This window comes from Trematomus bernacchii, unplaced genomic scaffold (assembly GCF_902827165.1).
Source record: "Trematomus bernacchii unplaced genomic scaffold, fTreBer1.1, whole genome shotgun sequence".
In the NCBI taxonomy this organism is placed as follows: Eukaryota; Metazoa; Chordata; class Actinopteri; order Perciformes; family Nototheniidae; genus Trematomus; species Trematomus bernacchii.
Genome location: NW_022987719.1, coordinates 4,657 through 29,721, shown reverse-complemented (window position 1 = coordinate 29,721; position 25,065 = coordinate 4,657). Strand labels below are relative to the sequence as shown.

General features: G+C 40.4%; 1 protein-coding gene across 1 annotated transcript; it reads right to left on the bottom strand.

The window, feature by feature from the left end:
- Positions 1 to 1,969: 1,969 nt before the first annotated feature.
- On the bottom strand, positions 1,970 to 24,816 carry LOC117492061 (protein NLRC3-like; the record flags this gene model as incomplete). Its single annotated transcript, XM_034142204.1, has 11 exons — positions 24,705 to 24,816; positions 24,153 to 24,287; positions 20,080 to 20,214; positions 13,794 to 13,837; positions 13,629 to 13,633; positions 11,830 to 13,598; positions 10,484 to 10,657; positions 9,418 to 9,588; positions 6,343 to 6,513; positions 4,318 to 4,488; positions 1,970 to 2,135 (listed from the first exon to the last, which is right to left on the bottom strand). Coding segments are annotated over exons 2-11 (2,931 nt in total), but the record flags the coding sequence as incomplete, so codon positions are not given.
- Between the last annotated feature and the right edge of the window lie 249 nt (positions 24,817 to 25,065).

The following is a 25,065-nucleotide window of genomic DNA, read 5'->3' as shown; positions in this document are numbered from 1 at the left end:
GGTCCAGATCTCTCAGATGGATGTTGGACTTCAGAGCTGAGGCCAGAGCAGAACAGCTGATCTCTGACAAACTGCAGCGTCTCAGACTGAATAAAGAAAACATGATGTAACTTTAGAAAACAAAGTTCCTGTTAGAAATAACTCCTGGTTTAATAATCTGATCAGAGTTAAACAGGGTTTGAATTAGGGATGGGAATGATTCATTGAATATTCAAAATGATTCAGGTATTGGAATATGAGTTATGAATATTTGTATTGTAATTATTATTGTTTGTATGGGAGGGGTGCCTAAGTTGATTACATATTATCAAATGGATTAATTAAATGTATACGACCGTGCCATTTTAAATATCTTAAGAAAAATATCAACAAAAAAACACGTGTAACGTTACCAGGGCTCAGCACAGAGGACGATGCTCTGACGTCATCACCCTCACACATTTGTCACATGTTTACAAAAAACTATATATATGTTAAAACTTTTCTCGTTCTTAATATAGACTAAATTTAAAATCGATATGTGTTGACTTTAATTTAAAATAGCAGATCTCTGTGACCGGATAGAGTTTGGCGGCTTAGTGAACGTGTCTCTGCTCCGATCTCTCTCTGTGTGTGTGTGTGTGTGTGTGTGTGTGTGTGTGTGTGTGTGTGTGTGTGTGTGTGTGTGTGTGTGTTGTGTGTGTGTGTGTGTATGTGTGTATGTGTGTGTGTGTGCACGCCATACCCCCCGACCCGTCCTGTAACACAGAGCCGTTTCCTAAACCATGCTAAATGTGTGTGTGTGCATAAAGTGAGTTATGATCACTGCATCTGGTGATGATGAAATAGTTTGCAGTGAGATTTACTCACATACTTCTGGCTATACTCGTGCAGCCCTACAAATGAACTGAGATCTCCACACAAATGATCTTAAGCAAGTGTGCAGAGCAATGTTGATTTAAAATAGTAATTTGAAGGTTGGATATTTGTTAACCTTTTTTTGTTTATATATTAATAATTTAATATATACCCTCGCACCTCCACAGAGAGCCCCCCCACATCAAACCCCAACTTAACCCCTGAACGTTACACTCTAACGGAGAGTCCTACCCAACAAACGAAAATGTTTTTATTATTACAAATATATATTTTATTTATTTTACAGCATCTCCACTGACTCATGGAGCACAGAGTGAGTCTGTTATATCTCATCTTAGCTCTTAAGGTTGCCTTTCTGGTAGGTCAGGTACAACTGGCCAAAAAAGGGGTGGAGCACCAAGATTGGTCCATAACCAAAGGTGAATAACTTAAATATGCAATCACATCCCATAGGCACACTGTGGTAGGCTATGTGGGAGGCATGGTTTCCCTTATTCTGCACTGTGACTGCAGAGCTGCTAGAAGTCCTTCTCTGGGGGATAGACCCATGCATTGGAGGAGAACATCATTTTACTAGATGTTATGTTTGCGTGATTATTCATAATGGATAGAAAGACATAGTTTGGAGAAGAGTTAGCTTGTCTGTTTCTCTTGTGATCCTAATTTTCATATTTTTAAAGTTTGCATTTCTCAAATTAATAATTGTGTGAAAATTGAAGGATAAAGAACAAAAACCAGACCAAGCCAGGCCAGCTGTTTCCCCCATCTGTTTGCTAAGTCAAGCTAACCAGCTGCTCATGGTAGCATGATGACATACAGATGTGATGATATACCAGCCATTAGTCTACAAACTAAAAAACATCACGTAAAAAACATTAAAATAAAAACAGACTACCTTTCCCACTCTTCTGTGAAACCCCATATGTCTGTTAGAGAGTTGATTACTAAAGTGTGGCTTTGCATTTCCAGCTGGCCTTCTATAGTTGATGGAAGAATGAAAGAGCCTGCAGTCAGTGGGTAACATCACTGATCTGTTTCCCCAGAGAGAGAAACACCTCCCTGTGTTTCATACAATACTGCTGAACCAGCAGAGACCCCTTACTGACCTGAGGGTCTCCAGTCTGCAGTCTGGACTCTCCAGAAGATCTCTCAGCAGCTCCACTCCTGAATCCTGCAGAGCGTTGCCACTCAGGTCCAGATCTCTCAGATGGATGTTGGACTTCAGAGCTGAGGCCAGAGCAGAACAGCTGATCTCTGACAAACTGCAGCATCTCAGACTGAATAAAGAAAACATGATGTAACTTTAGAAAACAAAGTTCCTGTTAGAAATAACTCCAGGTTTAATAATCTGATCAGAGTTAAACAGGGTTTGAATTAGGGATGGGAATGATTCATCGAATATTCAAAATGATTCAGGTATTGGAATATGAGGTATGAATATTTGTATTGTAATTATTATTGTTTTTATGGGAGGGGTGCCTAAGTTGATTATATATTATCAAATGGATTAATTAAATGTATACGACCGTGCCATTTTAAATATCTTAAGAAAAATATCAACAAAAAAATACGTGTAACGTTACCAGGGCTCAGCACAGAGGACGATGCTCTGACGTCATCACCCTCACACATTTGTCACATGTTTACAAAAAACTATATATATGTTAAAACTTTTCTCGTTCTTAATATAGACTATATTTAAGGTCGATATGTGTTGACTTTAATTTAAAATAGCAGATCTCTGTGACCGGATAGAGTTTTTCGGCTTAGTGAACGTGTCTCTGCTCCGATCAGTGTGTGTGTGTGTGTGTGTGTGTGTGTGTGTGTGTGTGTGTGGTGTGTGTGTGTGAATGTGTGTGTGTGTGTGTGTGTGTGTGTGTGTGTGTGTGTGTGCCATACCCCCCGACCCGTCCTGTAACACGGAGCCCGTTTCCTAAACCTTGCTAAATGTGTGTGTGTGTGTGTGTGTGTGTGTGTGTGTGTGTGTGTGTGTGTGCACGCCATACCCCCCGACCCGTCCTGTAACACGGAGCCCGTTTCCTAAACCTTGCTAAATGTGTGTGTGTGTGTGTGTGTGTGTGTGTGTGTGTGTGCACGCCATACCCCCGACCCGTCCTGTAACACGGAGCCCGTTTCCTAAACCTTGCTAAATGTGTGTGTGTGTGTGTGTGTGTGTGTGTGTGTGTGTGTGTGTGTGTGTGTGTGTGTGCACGCCATACCCCCCGACCCGTCCTGTAACACGGAGCCGTTTCCTAAACCTTGCTAAATGTGTGTGTGTGCATAAAGTGAGTTATGATCACTGAATCTGGTGATGATGAAATAGTTTGCAGTGAGATTTACTCACATACTTCTGGCTATACTCGTGCAGCCCTACAAATGAACTGAGATCTCCAAACAAATGATCTTAAGCAAGTGTGCAGAGCAATGTTGATTTAAAATAGTAATTTGAAGGTTGGATATTTGTTAACCTTTTTTTGTTTATATATTAATTATTTAATATATACCCTCGCACCTCCACAGAGAGCCCCCCCACATCAAACCCCAACTTAACCCCTGAACGTTACACCCTAACGGAGAGTCCTACACAACAAACGAAAATGTATTTATTACAAATATATATATATATTTTTGTTACAGCATCTCCACTGACTCATGGAGCACAGAGTGAGTCTGTTATATCTCATCTTAGCTCTTAAGGTTGCCTTTCTGGTAGGTCAGGTACAACTGGCCAAAAAAGGGGCGGAGCACCAAGATTGGTCCATAACCAAAGGTGAATAACTTCAATACGCAATCACATCCCATAGGCACACTGTGGTAGGCTATGTGGGAGGCATGGTTTCCCTTATTCTGCACTGTGACTGCAGAGCTGCTAGAAGTCCTTCTCTGGGGGATAGACCCATGCATTTGAGGAGAACATCATTTTACTAGATGTTATGTTTGCGTGATTATTCATAATGGGTAGAAAGACATATTTTGGAGGAGAGTTAGCTTGTCTGTTTCTCTTGTGATCCTAATTTTCATATTGTTTAAAGTTTGCATTTCTCAAATTAACAATTGTGTGAAAATGAAAGGATAAAGAACAAAAACCAGACCAAGCCAGGCCAGCTGTTTCCCCCATCTGTTTGCTAAGTCAAGCTAACCAGCTGCTCATGGTAGCATGATGACATACAGATGTGATGATATACCAGCCATTAGTCTACAAACTAAAAAACATCACATACAAAACATTAAAATAAAAAACAGACCACCTTTCCCACTCTTCTGTAAAACCCCATATGTCTGTTAGAGAGTAGATTACTAAAGTGTGGCTTTGCATTTCCAGCTGGCCTTCTATAGTTGATGGAAGAATGAAAGAGCCTGCAGTCAGTGGGTAACATCACTGATCTGTTTCCCCAGAGAGAGAAACACCTCCCTGTGTTTCATACAATACTGCTGAACCAGCAGAGACCCCTTACTGACCTGAGGGTCTCCAGTCTGCAGTCTGGACTCTCCAGAAGATCTCTCAGCAGCTCCACTCCTGAATCCTGCAGAGCGTTGCCACTCAGGTCCAGCTTTCTCAGATGGATGTTGGACTTCAGAGCTGAGGCCAGAGCAGAACAGCTGATCTCTGACAAACTGCAGCGTCTCAGACTGAATAAAGAAAACATGATGTAACTTTAGAAAACAAAGTTCCTGTTAGAAATAACTCCAGGTTTAATAATCTGATCAGAGTTATACAGGGTTTGAATTAGGGATGGGAATGATTCATCAAATATTCAAAATGATTCAGGTATTTGAATATGAGTTATGAATATTTGTATTGTAATTATTATTGTTTTTATGGGAGGGGTGCCTAAGTTGATTACATATTATCAAATGGATTAATTAAATGTATACGACCGTGCCATTTTAAATATCTTAAGAAAAATATCAACAACAAAATAACACGTGTAACGTTACCAGGGCTCAGCACAGAGGACGATGCTCTGACGTCATCACCCTCACACATTTGTCACATGTTTACAAAAAACTATATATATGTTAAAACTTTTCTCGTTCTTAATATAGACTAAATTTAAGGTCGATATGTGTTGACTTTAATTTAAAATAGCAGATCTCTGTGACCGGATAGAGTTTTTCGGCTTAGTGAACGTGTCTCTGCTCCGATCAGTGTGTGTGTGTGTGTGTGTGTGTGTGTGTGTGTGTGTGTGTGTGTGTGTGTGTGTGTGTGTGTGTGTGTGTGTGTGTGTGTGTGTGCGTGTGTGTGTGCACGCCATACCCCCCGACCCGTCCTGTAACACGCAGCCGTTTCCTAAACCATGCTAAATGTGTGTGTGTGCATAAAGTGAGTTATGATCACTGAATCTGGTGATGATGAAATAGTTTGCAGTGAGATTTACTCACATACTTCTGGCTATACTCGTGCAGCCCTACAAATGAACTGAGATCTCCAAACAAATGATCTTAAGCAAGTGTGCAGAGCAATGTTGATTTAAAATAGTAAATTGAAGGTTGGATATTTGTAAACCTTTTTTTGTTTATATATTAATAATTTAATATATCCCCTCGCACCTCCACAGAGAGCCCCCCCACATCAAACCCCAACTTAACCCCTGAACGTTACACTCTAACGGAGAGTCCTACCCAACAAACGAAAATGTATTTATTATTACAAATATATATTTTATTTATTTTACAGCATCTCCACTGACTCATGGAGCACAGAGTGAGTCTGTTATATCTCATCTTAGCTCTTAAGGTTGCCTTTCTGGTAGGTCAGGTACAACTGGCCAAAAAAGGGGTGGAGCACCAAGATTGGTCCATAACCAAAGGTGAATAACTTAAATATGCAATCACATCCCATAGGCACACTGTGGTAGGCTATGTGGGAGGCATGGTTTCCCTTATTCTGCACTGTGACTGCAGAGCTGCTAGAAGTCCTTCTCTGGGGGATAGACCCATGCATTGGAGGAGAACATCATTTTACTAGATGTTATGTTTACGTGATTATTCATAATGGATAGAAAGACATATTTTGGAGAAGAGTTAGCTTGTCTGTTTCTCTTGTGATCCTAATTTTCATATTTTTTAAAGTTTGCATTGCTCAAATTAACAATTGTGTGAAAATGAAAGGATAAAGAACAAAAACCAGACCAAGCCAGGCCAGCTGTTTCCCCCATCTGTTTGCTAAGTCAAGCTAACCAGCTGCTCATGGTAGCATGATGACATACAGATGTGATGATATACCAGCCATTAGTCTACAAACTAGAAAACATCCCATAAGAACAGACTACCTTTTCCACTCTTCTGTAAAACCCCATATGTCTGATAGAGAGTAGATTACTAAAGTGTGGCTTTGTATTTCCAGCTGGCCTTCTATAGTTGATGGAAGAATGAAAGAGCCTGCAGTCAGTGGGTAACATCACTGATCTGTTTCCCCAGTGAGAGAAACACCTCCCTGTGTTTCATACAATACTGCTGAGCCAGCAGAGACCCCTTACTGACCTGAGGGTCTCCAGTCTGCAGTCTGGACCCTCCAGAAGATCTCTCAGCAGCTCCACTCCTGAATCCTGCAGAGCGTTGCCACTCAGGTCCAGATGTCTCAGATGGATGTTGGACTTCAGAGCTGAGATCAGAGCAGAACAGCTGATCTCTGACAAACTGCAGCATCTCAGTCTGAATAAAGAAAACATGATGTAACTTTAGAAAACAAAGTTCCTGTTTGAAATAACTCCAGGTTTAATAATCTGATCAGAGTTAAACAGGGTTTGAATTAGAGATGGGAATGATTCATCGAATATTCAAAATGATTCAGGTATTGGAATATGAGGTATGAATATTTGTATTGAAATTATTATTGTTTTTATGCTGTTTCCTAAACCTTGCTAAATGTGTGTGTGTGTGTGTGTGTGTGTGTGTGTGTGTGTGTATGTGTGTGTGTGTGCACGCCATACCCCCCGACCCGTCCTGTAACACGGAGCCGTTCCCTAAACCTTGCTAAATGTGTGTGTGTGCATAAAGTGAGTTATGATCACTGAATCTGGTGATGATGAAATAGTTTGCAGTGAGATTTACTCACATACTTCTGGCTATACTCGTGCAGCCCTACAAATGAACTGAGATCTCCAAACAAATGATCTTTAGCAAGTGTGCAGAGCAATGTTGATTTAAAATAGTAATTTGAAGGTTGGATATTTGTTAACCTTTCTTTGTTTATATATTAATTATTTAATATATACCCTCGCACCTCCACAGAGAGCCCCCCCCACATCAAACCCCAACTTAACCCCTGAACGTTACACTCTAACGGAGAGTCCTACCCAACAAACGAAAATGTATTTATTATTAAAAATATATATATTTTTTTTACAGCATCTCAACTGACTCATGGAGCACAGAGTGAGTCTGTTATAGGGATGCCAGAAACTGACCATGATCAAATTCGAAAATCGGACAGCCCTGGCGAATATTAATCGATTATTCGATTATTATATATATAATAATACAAATATATATAAATCAAATCGAATTTTAAAAATAATTTTCGATTATGGAGACTGTAACGAATATTCGAAAAATCGAATAATCGCTGGCATCCCTAGTCTGTTATATCTCATTTTAGCTCTAAAGGTTGCCTTTTTGGTAGGTCAGGTACAACTGGCAAAAAAGGGGCGGAGCACCAAGATTGGTCCATAACCAAAGGTGAATAACTTCAATACGCAATCACATCCCATAGGCACACTGTGGTAGGCTATGTGGGAGGCATGGTTTCCCTTATTCTGCACTGTGACTGCAGAGCTGCTAGAAGTCCTTCTCTGGGGGATAGACCCATGCATTGGAGGAGAACATCATTTTACTAGATGTTATGTTTGCGTGATTATTCATAATGGATAGAAAGACATATTTTGGAGGAGAGTTAGCTTGTCTGTTTCTCTTGTGATCCTAATTTTCATATTTTTAAAGTTTGCATTGCTCAAATTAATAATTGTGTGAAAATGAAAGGATAAAGAACAAAAACCAGACCAAGCCAGGCCAGCTGTTTCCCCCATCTGTTTGCTAAGTCAAGCTAACCAGCTGCTCATGGTAGCATGATGACATACAGATGTGATGATATACCCAGGGGTGCACATAACTGGTACGCAGGTACGCATGCGCGGCAACAATCTGAAATGCGTACCGTCACTTGAGTCACAAAGCGCATTTGCGTACCTACGTACTTGTGAAGCTTTACCAGAAGGCGGTTAGATCACCGGACGACAGAGTCGGTCTCCGTGTGCACAGACAGGGCTGCTGTTAACGTCGGTCTGTACAGCAGCCCTGCACTAAAACAGCTGATCACAACGTTCACAGGCTCTGTGATCACGAAGCTCTGTACTCCACCCCCCCCGTTGACAATCGCGAAGCGCTGTGTGAAGCGCTGTACCCCACTACCACCCCCCCCCCCCCCGTTGACAATCGTGAAGCGCTGTACTCCACCCCCCCCCGTTGACAATCGCGAAGCGCTGTACTCCCCCCCCCCCCCCGTTGACAATCGCGAAGCGCTGTACGCCACTACCCCCCCCCCCGTTGACAATCGTGAAGTGCTGTACCCCACTACCACCCCCCACCCCCGTTGACAATCGCGAAGCGCTGTACTCCACTACCCCCCCCCCCCGTTGACAATCGTGAAGCGCTGTACTCCACTACCACCACCCCGGTTGACAATCGCGAAGCGCTGTACTCCACCCCCCCCCCCCGTTGACAATCGGGAAGCGCTGTACTCCACCCCCCCCCACCGTTGACAATCGTGAAGCGCTGTACTACACTACCACCCCCCCCCCCGTTGACAACCGCGAAGCTGTACTCCACTACCACCACCCCCCCGTTGACAATCGCGAAGCACTGTACTCCACCCCCCCACCCCCGTTGACAATCGCGAAGTGCTGTACTCCACTACCACCCCCACCCCGTTGACAATCGCGAAGCACTGTACTCCACCCCCCCACCCCCGTTGACAATCGCAAAGCGCTGTACTCCACCCCCCCCCCCCCGTTGACAATCGCGAAACGCTGTACTCCACCCCCCCCCCCCGTTGACAATCGCGAAGCACTGTACTCCACCCCCCCACCCCCGTTGACAATCGCAAAGCGCTGTACTCCACTACCACCCCCCACCCCGTTGGCAATTGCGAAGCGCTGTACTCCACTACCCCCCCCCCCCCCCCCACCCCCCGTTGACAATCGCCAGAAGTTGGAGTACCAAACACTGACTCCAGGTACTCATCTGAGTACCCTCACTGAGAAAGTTGTGTGCACCCCTGGATATACCAGCCATTAGTCTACAAACTAGAAAACATCACATACAAAACATTAAAATAAAAAACAGACTACCTTTCCCACTCTTCTGTGAAACCCCATATGTCTGTCAGAGAGTAGATTACTAAAGTGTGGCTTTGCATTTCCAGCTGGCCTTCTATAGTTGATGGAAGAATGAAAGAGCCTGCAGTCAGTGGGTAACATCACTGATCTGTTTCCCCAGTGAGAGAAACACCTCCCTGTGTTTCATACAATACTGCTGAACCAGCAGAGACCCCTTACTGACCTGAGGGTCTCCAGTCTGCAGTCTGGACTCTCCAGAAGATCTCTCAGCAGCTCCACTCCTGAATCCTGCAGAGCGTTGCCACTCAGGTCCAGATCTCTCAGATGGATGTTGGACTTCAGAGCTGAGGCCAGAGCAGAACAGCTGATCTCTGACAAACTGCAGCATCTCAGACTGAATAAAGAAAACATGATGTAACTTTAGAAAACAAAGTTCCTGTTAGAAATAACTCCAGGTTTAATAATCTGATCAGAGTTAAACAGGGTTTGAATTAGGGATGGGAATGATTCATCGAATATTCAAAATGATTCAGGTATTGGAATATGAGGTATGAATATTTGTATTGTAATTATTATTGTTTTTATGGGAGAGGTGCCTAAGTTGATTACATATTATCAAATGGATTAATTAAATGTATACGACCGTGCCATTTTAAATATCTTAAGAAAAATATCAACAAAAAAACACGTGTAACGTTACCAGGGCTCAGCACAGAGGACGATGCTCTGACGTCATCACCCTCACACATTTGTCTTATGTTTACAAAAAACTATATATATGTTAAAACTTTTCTCATTCTTAATATAGACTACATTTAAGGTCGATATGTGTTGACTTTAATTTAAAATAGCAGATCTCTGTGACTGGATATATGAAATTATTCAGGTATTGGAATACGAGTTGTGAATATTTGTATTGTAATTATTATTGTTTTTATGGGAGGGGTGCCTAAGTTGATTACATATTATCAAATGGATTAATTACAACAGCAGCACAGCTGATCTCTGACAAACTGCAGCACTCTTTAACTTTGATCAGAGGTTTAACAGCTCCTTCATCTCCCTCACAGCTCATCAGTACTGACAGCATCTCCACTGACTCATGGAGCACAGAGTGAGTCTGTGGAAGCTCAAACTCTCTCCCTCACACATTCACCTTCTCTTTGTTATTCTGATCAATATTCACTCATTAGCAACAGTGGAAAAAATAACAATAATAATGTATTTGTTCAAATTCAGTAAATCATAAACACAAACAGATCTGTATGAACTGCAGTCAGTGAACTGACCTGAGAGCCTCCAGTCTGCAGTTTGGACTCTTTAGTCCAGAACTCAGCAGCTCCACTCCTGAATCATTCAGATCGTTGTGACTCAGGTCCAGATCTCTCAGATGAGAGGGGTCAGACTTCAGAGCTGAGGCCACGACTTCGCAGTGAGTCTCTGAGAGTCTACAGTGAGTGAGTCTATAATAACATATAAATTACAACATGTGTTCAAAATAGAAAACATTATATTAAACTCAAGCATTTGATGAAAACATATTTGACATGTTCTGATTGACATTTGCTGTTAGTCCATTTAAAGGTGGGGTAGGTAAGTTTGAGAAACCGGCTCGAGTGCACTAGAATTTGAAAATACACAACCGGAGAAAATCTGCCACTTCCTTATAGAGCCCCTCCTCCAACACACACGAACGCGCACATGACCAATGAGGGCACGAGATAAGTTTGTGCCCCGATGGAAGGCTGACAGGCAGGTAGGCCATCCAGTTATTTTAGCCGGGCCGGCTCAGATGATTGGTCGTGCTTTTTACAGTACTACGGCTTCCACAGATGATATTTTTTTATGGATTTATTGTCAAAGCACTTCAGATATTCATTGCTATCGGGATGTTAAGAGCATTCCATGGAATATAACAAAAAGTGTATCTCAAGCCGGTTTCTCAAACTTACCTACCCCATCTTTAATATGATATATAATAATATATAATAATAAAGTTGAATGAGTTGTCAGTGTGATCTGATCACATGTCTGTGCTCCTGCTGTCACTGACTGTTACCATAGAAACAGAAATTAAATAAATCACAATATTAGAGATGTCCATATTTCAATGTGGATGTGAATGATGGATGGAGGATGTTTTGGCTTCTCTGAGCATCTGAACATTTATTGTAGAAACAAACACAATTAACAAACCAATAAAGTTTCAATATGTTCAACTGAATACCATCAGATGTTCTCAGTATATCAGCATTCAGACATAACTCTGTTATTGGTGGGAAATGATATAGATCTTATTTTAAACTCTAATACATTGTGATAGAAACGTGTGTTAAATGATAAAGAAACTACTAGAAAGTAATAAGAGCTTTCTCTGATAACTGTAAGTCCTGCTGTGTGGTGTGATCACATGCTGAGAAACCTCTAGAGTCCTTCATGTGTTTGACATGTCTCCTCCATCACTCAATATGAAGAGAGAAACGGTTCAGTTTAACTATTATTATAAATAAATAGTAGAACAGTGTTGGTTTATTTTGCTCTCAGTATTTAAACAGCAGAAATGTTATCGTGTTCATTTGAATAATTACACTTCTGATTCACATTAGTTTATAAAGTTAATCACATCTGGACTTACTTGGCCTTCCTGCAGTTCCTCACAGCTGGAATCAGTCTCCGTTTCCCCTCATGTGATGTGTTGTACTTCTCCAGGTCCAACTCATCCAGAACCTCCTCTGACATCTGCAGCATGTAGGCCAGAGCAGAGCAGTGGATCTCAGAGAGTTCCTTCTCTGATCTGTTCTCTGACTTCAGGAACTCTGTGATCTCCTGATGAACTGAGTGGTCCTTCATCTCTGTCAGACAGTGGAAGATGTTGATGCTCCTGTCAGGAGAGATTTCATCACTGCTCATCTTCTTCAGGTTATTGATGGCTCTCTGGATGATTTCTGGTCTGTTGTCTGTGCGACCCAGCAGGCCACCTAACAGTCTCTGGTTGGACTCCAGAGAGAGGCCGTGGAGAAAGCGGACAAACAGGTCCAGGTGGCCATTTTTACTTCTGAGGGATTTCTCCATGGCTCCCTTCAGGAAGACATCCAGGGATGGGTAATCCTGATCTCTGCTGCGTTTATAGTCTCTCTGCAGGAAGTCCTTCAGTACCTCTGTGTCTCTGTTGGTGTAACAGTGCAACATGTAGACTGCAGCCAGAAACTCCTGAATGCTCAGATGAACAAAGCAGTAGACTGTTTTCTGTAAGATCAAACTCTCTCTTTTGAAGATCTGTGTACAAACTCCTGAGTGCACCAAGGCCTCGGTGACATCAAGGCCACAGCGCTGCAGGTCTTCTTGGTAGAACATGATGTCTCCTTTCTCCAGATGTTCAAACGCCAGCCTCCCCAGCTTCAGAAGAACCTCCCTGTCAGCCTCCGTCAGCTGCTGTTGACTCGTCTCATGTCCCTCTTCATACTTCTGCTTCTTCCTCTTGGTCTGGACCAGCAGGAAGTGTGAGTACATGTCAGTGAGGGTCTGTGGCAGCTCTCCTCTCTGGTCTGTAGTCAACATGTGGTCCAGAACTGCAGCAGTGATCCAGCAGAACACTGGGATCAGACACATTATGTGGAGGCTCCTGGAGCTCTTGATGTGAGAGATGATTCTGCTGGACAGGTCTTCATCACTCAATCTCCTCCTGAAGTACTCCTCCTTCTGGGCGTCAGTGAAGCCTCGTACTTCTGTCACCCTGTCCACACACTCACGAGGGATCTGATTGGCCGCTGCAGGTCTGGAAGTTATCCAGACGAGAGCCGAGGGAAGCAGCTTCCCCCTGATGAGGTTTGTCAGCAGCACGTTGACTGAGGACTGCTGAGAGACATCAGACACAACCTTCTTGTTTCTGAAGTCCAGAGAAAGTCTGCTTTCATCCAGGCCGTCAAAGATGAGCAGCACTTTGCAGACAGCCAGCTGCTCTGCTGTGACCTTCTGTAAGGTCGGATGGAAAACATGGAGCAGCCTGAGAAGACTGTACTGCTCACCTTTGATCAGGTTCAGCTCCCTGAAGGAGAGCGGGATCACCAGACTGACATCTTGGTTTCCCAAACCCTCGGCCCAGTCCAGAGTGAACTTCTGCACTGAGAAGGTTTTTCCAACTCCAGCGACTCCGTTGGTCAGGACCGCTCTGATGAGAGTCTGTTGGTCAGATAAGGCTTTAAAGATGTCCTGGCACTTGATTGGAGTGTCATGGAGGGGCTTCTTCTTGGAAGCTGTCTCCAGCTGCCTCACCTCATGTTGGGTATTAACCTCTTCACTGAGGCCTTGTGTGATGTAGAGCTCAGTGAAGATCCTGTTGAGGAGGGTTTCACTTTGATCAGTTCCTTCAGTCACACGTTCACATCTCCTCTTCAGACTGAGCCTATGTTCATCTAAAACCTCCTGCAGACCACTCTTTGCTGGAAGAGAAGGAAACAGGAGAGAATCAGGAAAATGCTCTGAGAATCTAATTAAAAAACAGAGTTTCAATGTTTTATAAAACAGCTTAATGTCTATGCTCTACAACAGTATACCTAAACAGGAAGAGGAATAAAGCGCTGCATGAGTTCGGCCTCTTACCTCGTACAGTTCTGGTCTGACTGGCAGGACTTCTCCTCTTCCCTCTGTGGAGATGAACACATCCTTTATAACACTTTACATTAGTGGAGCTGATTCTCACCAATGGGCAGAGCGTCACTTTACACTCAAGATGAAATGTTTCACGCTGCACGAATACACAGGTGACATGAATTTCACATCTTCACTTCCTGTGTTGCCAGGCACAGATCTGGGTTTTGCATTGACTCTACATGTAATCTCACACAACTCTGTTATACAGATGGAGCCTCTTATTTTGGACCCCAGCATACAGCTTCCTGCCGACTGCCAGCCAGTTGCCAGCCAGTTGCCTGCCAAAGACCAGTATTCAGGAATGTTAGGCCCTCCCACTATTCTCCAATTTCAGGGTTTAACCAGGAGATGGCGCTATATATTAAATAACTAAGACTTAGTTTTTCACAATAGAAAATGCAGATATTATATAAAAAACTAAAGTTAAAATCTTGTTTTTAATGCCCCAAGAGCAATAACATCTTGTCACAAGCTTTTTGGAAGAAAAAGACTGACTCAAGAGACCTGTAGTTGACTAATTACAGGCCTCAATAAAGTTCTGCCATTGGTTGTGAAAAACAATGGTGGACATAGTGGAAAGTGAAATTGACATTGTCGAATTTAATAAAAATACAAAATAATGTATCTGTGTACGTGTTTTACTATGTGATCTGCACTTATCAAACATCTAATTAAGGCGAGACACCCCAGGTGAATAGGGTATTTTTAACTTAAAGATATCAGCTAAATATTTCTCCAGTTAATTACTTACAATAAGGCAATTGTTTTTTGTATTACAAGTTTTCTGAAATAGCATGTTTAAATATCCAAATGAACCATTATCTCATGAAATATGCGCATATTTTAACACATTTCAGGAACCGAAATCTGAACTTTGGATAAAGCCAGGATCAAAATTATTGTTTCATTTTGTAGTCATATTAGTATCTAAGGCTTTTACAGAAGGGATTTTGGATATCTCTTTGTATCACTCCATAAATCAGAAAATACTGTCAACAGCCCTAAAATATCAATTTTCACCATGTTTTTAGGTATAAAATGTTATATAATTCAGGCTATGAATTATATATGACCAAACCCTTCTGTAAAAGCCTTCATAATATTGATAGGAATATAACTGGAAGGTTTGGTGTATGTAACTGCTGAGTGATTCTACAATTTAGGGTACATTCCATGTCCATTGATGTCCATTGATGATAATTATAATTATTCTAACTATTTTCTTCAAAAATATCATATTTTGCCTATTATTGGAAAGCATGTTATAATATCACACAAACATTATGTGCATCCTATGCTTTATTTAGCTTGAAATGTGTCATGATGTTCTTAAATTGTCAGTTTTTGCTATGTCCGTTTTTCAGTTGAGGGTGTCTTGGATTCAAAATAATGAATAAAAACCATTAAAGTAAATTTAAAAAATGATTCATTTATTTCAAAAGTCTAAATACTAAAGAATAATAACATATTTTTAATTGATTTCCCCCTTTAAATAATTTAAATATCTTAATATATGAATGTCCGCAAAAGTTCTGTCAACTATGTTACTAACAGAACTTCCCCCTTTAACTCAAAAATTGTTTGTCCCAATACCATGTCACCAGCATCACATGATGCCATGTTCCTCTTTGGCAGACATTTTGAACACACTGTGGTGATTGTCCTCTACATTTTTACAATATTTTATGTATAATAGCACATGGTCAATTAATATACTCATTGACAATCAACAATGTTACGTACATTGTTATGGTTTACAATTGTTTAATGATTTTAATTCAATTATATGTGCAAATGTGATGTTAACCTGTTCAAGAAAATGACATGTGGTCATCCAGGCAAGGCCTACCATTGAAATGATGGGTCAAAATAGGGAAATTGTCAACTAGGTTACCTGTCAACTGAGTTACCCAGTACTGTAATAACTGTAGTAACTTAGTTGACAGGTAACCTAGTTGACAATTTGTACGACATGTAGACGTCATTACACATCATTATCAATGGAATTTTGCACTTCTGCCTTGAAATTAACATAGTGCTGATGGTTAATAATGTGTCCAGTCAACTATGTTATTTGCGTCAAATGTTTGACTTTCATTGTCAACTATGTTGCACCTCATTTTTTCAAATTTAAAATATCTAAAATAGTGCTTCTGATATCCTTTATAGTATAATGTATATCTACACAGGTTGGAGTTTTACATGACATCTCTTAAAACTATCAAAATGACCTGTATGGTAGTTTTATAATACAAAATATCCCTAAACTTAATGACAGTGCTGAACATATCACATGAAAAAACAAAACTTTAATACAATTATTTTTTAAACTTTAAAAAATCTTTGGATATATGGTAGAATAGACTCAAGAGCCTTTCAAATTTGATTTTACTTGAAGTGCAGGACTTAATCAAATGATTGTAATGACATCAAGTTTGTCCGTAACATAGTTGACAAACTGAGTAGTGAAAACATCCTTTCCCTTAAAATAAAAAAATATATAAAAATGTTTAAGCTTTGCAACTAGTGGATATGTTACACTGAGGAATATACTAACTTGAACCACTGATTGTTCTATCTATACATTTTATTTGGCATTAGTAAATAATTATGCACATTTACAGATATTTTACATGATATGAGTGATAACACGTGTTATAAGGGCTATTTCGCACAATAGGTGTGCCTTGAGATTTTTACTTGTCCTTTGGTGTGCCTTGGGCACAAAAAGTTTGGGAACCACTGCTGTAGAGAAATGTAAACGTTCACCATCCCCCACCCGCCTACTGTATGTTGCTTTTTGACATGTAAATGAGTAACTACCCCCCCTCTGAGTGAATACCTGTTGTACCTGTCCGGGGCTAAGCCCATAGGACGATGCTCTGATGTCATCACCCTCGCACATTGGTCATATGTTTACAAAAAACGATGTTAACACTTTCTCGTTCTTAATATATGCTATATTTAGGGTCGATATGTGTTGAATTTACTTTAAAATAGCAGATCACTGTGATTCACTTCTCCGCGGCTCCTCCGTGCAGAGAGGCCCCCCCCCCGTTGACAATTCACGAGCGTCTAACTCTCTCCCCCCCTGTGAAGAGATATCACAGGGGGGGGTTGGGACACACACATTCCGATGGCCAATTCGTTTTAAACAAAGAGTGGGGTGGGGGCTGGTGAACGGTATGGTCAATGTTTGTAAACACTGTGACATTTTGACTTTATTTGATCATTTCAGTTAAAAACTAACGTTCATATTTCATATTACTGTTTTGCCTGGCTGGACCTGTAATTTACAGGAAAGGAGTGCACGCTACTAAAGAGACACGCTACCATGGAAACCAAACAATGGTGTTGCTGTATTGAAGTCCGAGTGGAAACAGTCATATTTGGAGCGTTATGTTAGAATGAAACAGCGAGGTCGTGACTCACAAAAAAAAAAGTGTTACTTCACTAACTGTAAGCTTGTCACTCAGAGTAACCTACAGTTAACTTAACTGTTGGAAAAGAAAGATCAGAGTTAGGAGTGTGAACACACAGCTGAGAGCTGCCGTTTCATTCTGACTGTTTAAAAAACGGTAACAACGGACTATTTTTCTTAGCGGATGCATGTAAATTTAAATCAATACATAGAACTATGTTTTAAATCAATAAAAATATTTTCTAAATCCATAAAAGCATTTTAATTAATATTGGGAGTCATGTCGTTACTTTGTTGAGAATGTGGCCATGTAATAAGCGGGATAATTTGCAGCGACTTGGTCATTATGGGGAAAAATAACACCCAGGGATCAAGATCCCTCCGCGACGCGGAGGGATCAGTAATTTTTAGTGAATTACTGAGTTTAGGCACGTTAATAACATTTTAATGAAGTTGAATACAGTATATTCATATTTGTCAGTGATTTCATGTCAATTCGGCGAACATAAACGATTAAATTAGGATTAAAAATCGAGAGCCGGCTGCTGTTCGTTACGGTAACCCAACTAGGACACTTGACACAGTGGCTTTTGGCAAAGCACACAAAGAAAAAAAAAAAAACCGAGAGAGATGAGTTATTGTTATTACAACGTGACTTCACTATTATTTAACAACTATTTTTATTGGGTTCTTTTATTTGGGGTTAAGTACATTGTCAGAATAAGTGAGAAATGGATTTAACTTCTGTTAGACAGCTATCATACTGAATAAATATTTATGCAAAAATGTATGGCATTAATAATGTATATCTAATTACATTTAAAAATGTATGGCATTAATAATGTATATCTAATTACATTAACTGTGAATGTCTTTCATTTTATTTAAAATGAAATAAAATTACATAAAACATTTTCCATAAAAAAGTTGATTCAAGAACAAATCAGTACTTTTCTTATATGACTATTATTGCTAAATTTGAAAGGTCTTTACCAGCTTTGGAATTATATATATATATATATATATATATAGCACCTTCTGCCATCCCATCTCTACTGACATATGGATCTTAACAAAGATCCGCTATACATTAGTACCAGATATACTGTACACGGACATTTTAGTGAACCAGACCAGCTGTTTCCGCCGGGTCTTCGCTTCCCGGGCATCACGTTGTTTACAAGTGTGTTCAGATGCTAAATGACAAGTGCAAGTGACAATTGTTGTCGTCTTCTCTGTGAACGTTTTTTTCTCCGTTATTTTGCCATTTTCAGATTTAAATTTCGAGCGGAAAGCTAACCAGGAAGTAATAATTACTTAAGCGGAGAACGGAGAAAGTAAACGTTACAGCAGGCATAACAACAGCCGGTGTTTATTTTATTATAATATATATCATTTGTTTTAAAGCTCAATATATAGTTCTATCCGTGACATATGGATCTTAACAAAGATCCGCTATACATTAGTACCAGATATACTGTACACGGACATTTTAGTGAACCAGACCAGCTGTTTCCGCCGGGTCTTCGCTTCCCGGGCATCACGTTGTTTACAAGTGTGTTCAGATGCTAAATAAAAGTTTAGCTTGTACTTTTGATACCCCGCCTCTCGGCACCACAACATCCAGTTTACTGTATTTCACATGAGCGATGTCGAACATTGAAAAGTCCTTATAAAATCTCTGTTATTAGATCAGTACTTTTCTTATATGACTATTATTGACTTGAACACTGAGAATGTATTTATTAACTTCAGACATTTGAAATATTTGAAATCAGATGAAAACAAACTGTAACGGACCCTGCCGTGTTATCTATGATTACTATGCCTTACTGTACATTCATAATTTCAGCCGGAGGTAGGTGGTAGGCGTTGCGGAGGAGCAGATTGCGAGTGAGGTGCCTGTTCTAAACGAACTATTCCAGCTGTTATAAAGCATTAAATAAAATGTAAGCAAGGAATACAGAATGTTTCGTTATGTAACTTTGTTGAGAATGTGGCCATGTACATGTAATACATGGGATCATTTGCAGCGACTTGGTCATTGTGGGGAAAAATAACACCCATCCTGATCGTTTCAATGAAGTTGAATACAGAATATTCATATTTGTCAGTGATTTCATGTCAATTCGGCGAACATAAACATCAATGATGATGATTAAATTAGGATTAAAAATCGGGAGAGCCGGCTCGTTCGTTTTTTCCGACTAAACAACATCTATTATTTAGAAGTTGATTTCACATGACTCCAGTGTGGAACCCCACTGCACCCCCTGGTGGATCAATGATCCATTGCAGCTGGCTTCACAATAATTAAATGTATTTATCATGGGGGCGGTATCAAGTCTGACTGGGGGCCGGCCGGCCATCACGGAACGTGCATGAACCGATCACGACCCTCGCACTTTAAACTGTCCAAAATAAGACGCTTCATCTGTATATATATATTTTTTTTGCCTGTCCTTGTTTGTCTACCCTTCCTCACTGTAAAGCATATTTGAGTTCCAGAAAAGCGCTTTATATATATAATTTATTATTATTATTATATCTGCTAATGCTAAACACAACCAGCTCACCAGGTTATCACTATTATTAATAAACATCTTAATAATACATAAACATGCCCAAGTAGTGAATAATGTTTTAGACGAGATATTTAGTTTTTAGTTAGTATTTATCTATATTTGTGCCATTTAAAACCATGTTATGCCACAGATACAATGATACTATGATTGCATATTGAAATATCCTTAATATATCAGGTTGTATGAAAACTGAATCCTCTTCAGGTCAGTTTACAGCAGAAACTCTTACTTTGTGTCTGAGGGTCCAGGTTCATCTCTGAAGTTTAGAGGTTGCCCTTTAGACCGGTCACTCTTCAGAGACAGACCGCTGGAGACTGAAGATGTGTCCTCTTCCTCATCTTTGAAATCACTCATCTTCTCCAGTCTGACACACACACACACACACACACACACACACACACACACACACACACACACACACACACACACACACACACACACACACACACACACACACCACACACACACACACACACACACACACACACACACACACACACACACACACACACACACACACACACACACACACACACACACACACACGTCAGACTTTAGACAGGCCGCTCTCCATTTTGACTGCGCTGTCACCTGTTATGTAATTTATTATTAGTATTATATCTGCTAGGGTGGGAATCACCAGGCTCCCCACGATACGATACTATCGCGGTTCTACGATATGCTAAGCAGTGTTTCCCCTAGGTTTACTGCTTTGGGGGGGTGCTGCCTGAGCGGGGGGCTGTGGATTATTGTTATTGATTAATGCATCAGTGTTTCTTAGGGTCAAAAACACTACACTCACAACTTCAAATGAAAGCGTTTAGTTTATTTAATAAAAGAGCACATGTTCAATGTGAAAAGTGACAGTAGATATAGATTAGTTGCAATTTGGCGCTATAAATATATATATGTAAAAAAAAAATTATAATTCTTTTTTTTTTTTTAAACTCCTTGACTCCAAGACATTGGAAGGGAAACACTGCTAAGTATTGCGACACGATATATTGCAATATTGCAAATCACATGGGTCATATCCATGTCCGTCTTCCCTTCCTGGTTAAAAAATGTATTTGCAATATGAATAGTTTATGTAAATAACCCAATTTGTGTTCTTTGAACCTGAAAAGGAGATGGCATTGTTTTTGTTACTTTCATTGCAATTGTATACATGTCAGTGTTTCCCCTATATACAAATAGCGGCGGCGGAGCGCCAGCCAGGTACCCAAATCTTTTTCTTTTAATTAAAATAATAATAAGTGGCGACCCTTTTTCATTTTTGATTGTTTGTTATTTGGATTTGTAATATTTGTGTTACTGTATGTTCAATAAAGGTGTATTTTTGCTAAATCTTGAGACATTGCCACTGTATGTACTAGGCAGGGCCGATTTTTGGCATAGGCGGTCGCCAGATCTGGGGGGCGCTGCGCTGGCAGCTCTGGGAGGGGAAAAAACATTTTTGACCGTTGGTGCTCATCCTAATTTTTGGCCTTGATGTAACAACATCATAATTAAGTAATTGTAACACCCTTTTCACCCCGGTTACACGTTTCATTTGCCCCGTACGATGGGCGCTGTAAGTGATGAAAGTGGGGGATGTTAGCTTATCAGGCGCCCGCAGCTCACAGCCAAAGAGCGAGCGAGGGAGAGAGAGGAGAGAGAGAGAGAGAGAGAGAGAGAGAGAGAGAGAGAGAGAGAGAGAGGAGAGAGAGAGAGAGAGAGAGAGAGAGAGAGAGAGGAGAGAGAGAGAGAAGAGAGAGGGCGCACCCGGTACCGGCGCTGTTGTTATTAGAATCTGGTGCTAGCTTCGCTAACGGATATAAGAAGTAGATGTTTCTACAACCAGGGTGGAGGAGAGCTCTCCTGTCAGACTGAGAGGCTCAGTGGGGTAAAGGACTCTCTGAGGGTTTAGATAGTTCACTTTAGTCTAAGTTATCTCAGTGGCTCTCAAACAAATATGTGTTTACAAATTATGTAAACACATATTTCCAAGGCACTCCTTTATAATTATTAGGATAAATAAAAACAGGTTTGAAATCATTCCAGTGTATACTATAGGACAGTAAACCAAAAATATCGTTTAAAGTTGGAGAGATACAAAAATATGCATAAATAAATAAATGTTAAAGGTGGGGTAGGTAAGTTTGAGAAACCGGCTCGAGATCGCTAGAATTTGAAAATACACAACCGGAGAAAATCTGCCACTTCCTTCCAGAGCCCCTCCTCCAACACACACGAACGCGCACATGACCAATGAGGGCACGAGATAAGTTTGTGCACAGATGGAAGGCTGACAGGCAGGTAGGCCATCCAGTTATTTTAGCCGGGCCGGCTCAGATGATTGGTCGTGCTTTTTACAGTACTACAGCTTCCACAGATGATATTTATTTATGGATTTTTTGTCAAAGCACTTCAGATATTCATTGCTATCGGGATGTTAAGAGCATTCCATGGAATATAACAACAAGTGTATCTCCAGCCGGTTTCTCAAACGTACCTACCCCAAGGTAAAATAAGATATAAATGAACAACAAAAATAAAATAAGTTACATTTATTTGTTATTGGCTATGGTAGGTTATTGGTTATGTTCATATACTTATTTGATTATTAAAATGTAAACCGATCTTTTTCAGATGGGTTTTTTAAGTTGTACCCCCTAGATCAGGTCTCTAGTAATTGTGTGCTCAAAGTGCACCAGATTGAAGCATTTTACTTTAAAATGTTCAAAAAAATCTTCCCGGACCACCCGAGAGGAGGTGACGTCCACACCCCAATTAAAACATGTTCATACAATACTGAATACATTTGAAGCCATTTTGACGTATATTATATGTATATTGTTTTTGTAGTGTATTTGTCTTTTGTAGAGATTGTTAGAAATTAAAATCAATGTTTAATAGCATAATTTAGTCTAAAACATATCGTCAGTTTAAAAGCTGTTTTATTGTGAAAAAATCCGGAAGTTCTCAGGAAATCTCAATGCCAAGCTTTTATTCTGAGAATCCTTCATATCCGGTCAGTATGTAGCATGTGGCTAACCAATATGTTTTCTGAATGTAAAGTGAAAATGACATGGAGTGTTGCACACCAAAACCTACGGACTTTAACACTACATCTATAGACGTCGAGATATTATTACTGATGAATATTAAATGAAGGTACAGTTGATCGTAACGTTTTTTCACATACGTGAGTAGCTATGACGTCAGAGGGAGTTACCGTAAATGAGAACTGTGCCGTAAAAGTGTTTCTAGGATTTCTAAACTAACTATTACAGCTGTTTATAAAGTATTAAATAAAAAGTCATGAAAGAGATAAGGAGGAGAAAAGGCTTAAGGAAGTAAGCAAGGAATACCAAATATCGAAATCCTCTGTTTCACGCGATGTTGAACATTGAAAACGAGGAGGGCGGTCCCCCTATCTGCACAGCGGGAGAGAACAAGAAAAGTATAAAGGAGATCGGAAAGGACAACCCGCCCTCTTGTCTTCGCTGCAGCCTCCTGAGAGACAACACCGGCTTTTGTCTCTTCCTTACCTTATGCTTGTTCTTTAACCACGTTACTTAATTAAAGTACCAATTTGAACCTTTTCAGAAACTCCATTAGTCTCATTATTTTAAGTTTCTTTCCTGGGAGCGAGAAGATCACGATTCATCAATAAGATTTTTCATTTATTCTTTATATATAAAATCTCGCCTAGGGCAGCAAATAGTCTAGAACCGGCACTGGTGCTAAGCCTCAAGAGCCTTTCTTGTGCTGGCAGACACATAGAAACAAATTGGTGGGGCGCACTTCGCACGCGCACACACTAAAATATTCCCCACGCTCCACGCTCACATTATGCTGGGCCCATGTGTGACTCCATAGGGGAAACACTGCATGTCTTAACGTAACTTCCTGTTTTATATACGACCATCTTTTGGAGGGATATGCTACAGTTTATATTAAAAGAAAAAGACTTGGCATGCGTGTATTGATACAATATCGCCACACTATCGCGATACTATGCTGTATCTATTATTTCCCCCACCCCTAATATCTGCTAATGCTAAACACAACCAGCTCACCAGGTTATCACTATTATTAATAAACATCTTAATAATACATAAACATGACCAAGTAGTGAATAATGTTTTAGACGATATATTTAGTTTTTAGTTAGTATTTATCTATATTTGTGCCATTTAAAACCATGTTATGCCACAGATACAATGATACTATGATTGCATATTGAAATATCCTTAATATATCAGGTTGTATGAAAACTGAATCCTCTTCAGGTCAGTTTACAGCAGAAACTCTTACTTTGTGTCTGAGGGTCCAGGTTCATCTCTGAAGTTTAGAGGTTGCCCTTTAGACCGGTCACTCTTCAGAGACAGACCGCTGGAGACTGAAGGTGTGTCCTCTTCCTCATCTTTGAAATCACTCATCTTCTCCAGTCTGAGAGAGAGAGAGACACACACACACACACACACACACACACACACACACACACACACACACACACACCACACACACACACACACACACACACCACACACACACACACACACCACACACACACACACACACACACACACACACACACACACACACACAATAATAACACGCTTTTTCCAATCCAAACCAGCATAGTAATAAACTTAGTTGGTCAGACTTCAGACAGGCCGCTCTCCATTTTGACTGCGCTGTCACATGTTATGTAACTCAGATGGATCAGCAAACAGGACTTTAAAAGAGTTTGCAGAAGTCTCATTGGACTCTAGGAGGCTGATTTTTAACATACAGGTTATGTTATCAGTCTAACAGAGTGAATAATGAATCTGTTAGAAAGCAGATATTGGTGTTTACACTCACCCCGTTGTTCTCCTTCTGCTCCGGCGAGCTGTAAAATGGCGTCTGGCTGTCTGACTACTTACTTTCACTTTCAACTTCCCTCCTTGTCTGCAGCTCCTCCCTTTGTTCTATAACCAGCCTTATCAGCCAGTTCACATCCAGGGACTCTGTTCAGTGAGATAGAAATAGAGCTAAAAACAAGCTCAACAAAGTTATTGAAAACATGAATACCACAGTGTGGAAATAACCCAGTAAACATCCTGCATTCAAAACCTCACTGAAGTTAAAGTGTTGAGGTATTTAAGTACTCTATTGTTAACTGTGCATTCAATTGTTCCCTATTATATATATATACATTTGTTTCTGGATTATTAACCCTGCT